Here is a 4,768-nt window from a genome sequence, read left to right on the forward strand (position 1 = left end):
GGGAAGGGATTGAAAAGTAAAATGAACTCTACTCTATCCATTAAGGGATTAACTTCCTTCCCTTCCCCTCTGAAAACCAAGCTCACAAATACACCCTTTGTCTCCTGGTACCCCAAGCTTTTAGGCTATTTTGCCTTTCCCTCATAAACCTTTTTGATGTTTTATTCTCTCTTGCATTGATTTATTTCAAAAGAGACATTGATGTGATTGCTGAAATTTTGTCTCCACTTTTTGCTGTGTGTAATTCAGTCCCGAGAACACACATTGATGATGAGTATGCACATACTGCGGAAAAAGATCCTAAAATTTTGCTAACCACTTCCAGGGATCCAAGTGCTCCTCTTCAACAGTTTGTAAAGGTTTGCTCACTTCAATTGTTTTCATCTGCAAACTAGAAGAGAATTTTATTTATATTCTAATTATGTATAGATAAAAAAAAAAGGAAAAGAGGAAAAAGGGCAGGGAAGTAACATAAAAAGATGTTTCTTTTCCGTTTGGAGCATACAAACTCAAAAGGAGAGTCAAATGAGGAAGAAAGAAAAATAGGAAGATTTGAATGGGTAACTAATAAGCCTATTTATATTAGCTGTAAAATTAGGAAGACTGATAGATAACACCTAAAGTTATTTTATTTAATTTTAATATATATAGTTTTATACATATAATATTCACAATGTTCTATTTTATTTATTCCTTTTTTTCTGTCTTAGTAAATTCCGGATAACGTTTTGACTATTGTGACACTCAATTTTCTATGTTCAGGAGCTGAGTTATGTCTTTCCGAATGCACAAAGAATGAATCGTGGTGGTCAGGTTGTAACCTTTACTGTTTTTTTTCCATTTATTATCTCTTGTATACGTTCAGAATCTGAATAATTGACTATTTGGTTGATTTTCCATTTATTGTTTTCTTGCTAATGAGTAATGATAATAAATACAGCTAAAATATAATCGTTATTATATAGCTAAAATATAAACTGATTGTCTTTTCTGTTTTGTGTTTGTATTTGGATGGTTGTCGCTATCATTTTAGGTTATTTCTGAAATTATAGAGTCTTGCCGTGCACATGATTATACAGATGTTGTGTTGGTTCATGAACATCGTGGTGTTCCGGATGGCTTAATTGTCTGCCATCTGCCGTATGGTCCAACTGCATATTTTGGATTGCTCAATGTGGTAAGTGTTGGTCTTAAAAAGTATTACTTTTTGTAATATATATTTGTACGGACAACATGCTGAGTTGTTTCTTTTCCGTATAGGTTACAAGGCATGAAATCAAAGACAAGAAAGCCATTGGTACAATGCCCGAGGCTTATCCACATCTGATTTTTGATAACTTCTCAACTAAGGTTTTCATAAGTCAACACGATCTCTATTTTTTTTACTTGCTCGAATTTCATTGGTAAATTGCCCATGGTTTTGATCTGTGGTCTGTTGTATTTTTCCATTGGTCTTTCAGATATCTACTGGTCATGCCAATGGTGTCTTGTCTGGTCTTCGAACCATAATGTTCTGAATTGGACTAGAAGCAGTTGCAGCTTGACTGTTTAAACTTTAAAGTGATTTAAATGATTTCCCTCTGATGCTAAAACTGTTAAGAGTAAGATTCGAGCACAGGTTAGGACTAGGAGAAGGCACATTGTCAACTTTTTAAGCATTGATCTATTAAAATAGTTGGGTTTCTAATGGGGTTGCTTTTATTAATTAGTCTTAGAGATGACAAATGATATAACCAAGATTCAAACTTAGGTTAATTTGGAATGAAAAAGATGATGTAGTCAGTAGGCTACTGGTCAGAGCAAATATATGTATTGATCTTGTAAGAATAAAAGTGCAAGGTTGGTTCTGTTTGCATTGTGATTCGGGATTAGAATTTTGTTTATGTTGGCCACTTTTTCTATTCGCTAATTTCCCAATTATATATTTATGGAATATATACTTTTGCAAATTCAATATTATCGAAAGTAATTACTATCTATAGCAATAATTACGCTGGTTTTGTTCTGACTACTCATCTTATTTGGAATTCATTTTGGACTTTAAACAGTTAGGTGAAAGGACTGCCAACATTCTAAAGTATCTTTTCCCAGTTCCAAAACCAGACACAAAACGTATTGTGACTTTTTCCAACCAGTCTGACTATGTATCGTTCAGGTTGGTTTTGCATTTACAATCTTATGCATTTGACCTTTCATTATAATTTATAAATATCCATTATTCATTCATGTTACAGTGAACTTGTGCTGGTTAGTGTTTTTTCCCTTCTCATTATCTAGTGTTTGTTCTATACAGGCATCACATATATGAAAAGCATGGAGGTCCGAAGTCTATTGAACTAAAGGAAATTGGTCCGCGGTTTGAGTTGCGACTTTATCAGGTTTGCATTACTATTAACCTCACCATTGATTGCTTCTTTGTCTGTTGTTATGTTATGAGGAAAGATGATCTTCCCCTCAAAACAAAGTAACTACATCTGTTTACATGCTACTAAATTTAAGAAAACTGTAGTTCAGTGATTGCATTTTGCATGTGTATACATGTTTCTTTGTTTTGGTTGATGTAATGTTGCTCCAAAAGTTAAAATTTTCTGTGATTACATATTTTACTTTTAGGTTTAAAAATATCCTTTTTGTTACCCCAGTCATTTGTAAAATTGCTTACACGGATATATTTTTTTTTTTGGATATGTTTGTGAGCACAGCTGTTTGACAAAATGTAAACTAATTTAATAACACAATATCATTGTAAATTTTGATCTATTAGTGTTAGCAGCAGTTTGGGCCGCCTTTTTTATTTTTTGGGCTTAATTTATTAGATTCAAATATTAAAATCGTAAATTGTCTACTTACTAGTGACTACTACTGCTTCTACTTTCTATTATCTACTATTTTAAAGGAGTTGAGGCAGTTTTACCACCTTTAGGTCACATTTCTGTAATTCTTCTTTCTATTTTACCCTGGCATGTCTTTGTCTCTTTCTACCACACACTTGCTTAACTTACGCTAAGAACTACATAAAACTATCCATATTGCCATGTATTACAAAATTAACAGCCATCATTGTTCTATAATCTCAAGATGCTAGTGCTTGTTAATGTTTATTTCATATTTACTAGATAAAATAATGCATTGTTCCGATTGTTATTGGATACCAAACCTATTCCTAATATCATGATTATTAAAATTAGACTGATAATCAACTCTATTGAAGCAATGGGACGGGTGGCCAGTTCACTGGTTTTTGGTCTGAAAAGATCGGTCCAGTCCCGTTCTTTTTTTATTTGGTGTCCCAATCCAGTTTTAATTGCTATACTTGTTGCTATTTTCACTGTTAACCAATTAATCCAATGTCCCTATTTTTCTCAAACACGTTGCAGATAAAGCTGGGAACTGTGGATCAAGCTGAAGCTCAAATAGAATGGGTTATTAGACCTTACATGAACACGAGTAAAAAACGCAAGTTTCTCAGTGATTGATGTTGCCATAACAAAAGCCGCAATGTTAAAGTAGTATTTACGCAGCTTAACCTGATACACGTTGAGTGCATTTTTCATCGTGACGGAACATTGTCCTTAGTTCCTTAGTTTGAAAGGGAATATAATTTTTGGAATGAGCATCATTGTAAACTGCTAAAGCTATGAAAAAGTGAGAATGAAATGTACTTTTTCTGGAAAAAAATTATTATTTGCTTTTTCTTGGGAATATGAACAGTTCGTTTGTTATTATTAATTCATGACATACGAAAATCAACTCTGTCTTTCGTCCCCATTCAAAATAAACTTTGACATCATTCTCTCCTTTAAAAAGAAAGATTTGCATCTTCAAAACAGTTTTTCTCCTATGGGATTCCTTCATCATCACTATCAACACCTCCAATCCACATTGTTGTAATTTGAGAATCTGCAAAAAGAATAATAAAGGACCTCGTAATACTCTTTCCACTTGTATCAGTCAAATTTGGATACTCGTATTTAGTATTTACACACAATTTATGACTTTTTTCCATTTTTGAGCTCACCACTCGTCTGTTTTCTACTCTTATATTGTTTTAAACGATTTTCGCTTTAGAAATCAAGAGAAAAAAGGAGACAGAACTAAACTAATCTTAATGATAAAAACTTTCAACTTGATAAGAAAAACAAATATTATGTAATAAATGACACGATAAGAAAAGACGCTTTCCTAGAATTTTAAGACACTAGAACAATCCCAATTTCAATAGATACCCATGAGTCCACAATCCAAGTTAGGAATTTTGGATTCGTATCTCCCAACTTAAAGGGGCATACTACAATAATAGTTAGTAAGACTGTTTTTGGGTTGGGTGAAAATTATGTTCTTCTTGATCCAAATCGAACACTAAATATTGATCAGGACTATTTTTAAACACTTATCTGAGATCTGATGAAACCTTATTATTTTCGAGTGACAATAAAACCGAGTTCAGATGGATGAAAATCAAGTATAAATAAAACCTAAGAACAAATTGGAAAATAGATATAGAGTATGAATTTTTAACTTTAACTCATCGCGTTCGAAAAGACAAACATACCCATGTTACCCTAAAGTTGGTTAAATTTACCCTGCTAGTTACACATACTTCCCATTCATTCATTCATTCACTTATCTGATACCTGTTGGTTAATAGGACAAATAACTGACTCACATGTCTACATTTTTTTTAAGTTGGCTTTCTACTGAATGCATTTCTCAGTAGGAACAACAATTTGCTTGGATTTTACACTGTTTAAAGAACTTTCTTCCCTAC

At 32.8% G+C, this 4,768-nt stretch overlaps 1 protein-coding gene across 3 annotated transcripts in view; it reads left to right on the forward strand.

Moving 5' to 3' along the window:
* The window catches only part of LOC107639164 (U3 small nucleolar ribonucleoprotein protein IMP4), a 24,717-nt gene extending 20,988 nt beyond the window's left edge, over positions 1–3,729 (forward strand). For all 3 annotated transcript variants that reach the window (XM_021121059.1, XM_021121061.1, XM_021121060.1), the window contains 7 exons: positions 250–359; positions 763–813; positions 1,034–1,177; positions 1,261–1,350; positions 2,049–2,155; positions 2,294–2,378; positions 3,378–3,729. In XM_021121059.1, the coding sequence (XP_020976718.1) occupies positions 250–359; positions 763–813; positions 1,034–1,177; positions 1,261–1,350; positions 2,049–2,155; positions 2,294–2,378; positions 3,378–3,476 (686 nt within the window). In that variant the 3' untranslated portion in view covers positions 3,477–3,729. The remainder of the gene's footprint in view (positions 1–249; positions 360–762; positions 814–1,033; positions 1,178–1,260; positions 1,351–2,048; positions 2,156–2,293; positions 2,379–3,377) is intronic.

The sequence above is a fragment of the Arachis ipaensis genome, chromosome B04, assembly GCF_000816755.2.
Source record: "Arachis ipaensis cultivar K30076 chromosome B04, Araip1.1, whole genome shotgun sequence".
NCBI lineage: Eukaryota > Viridiplantae > Streptophyta > Magnoliopsida > Fabales > Fabaceae > Arachis > Arachis ipaensis.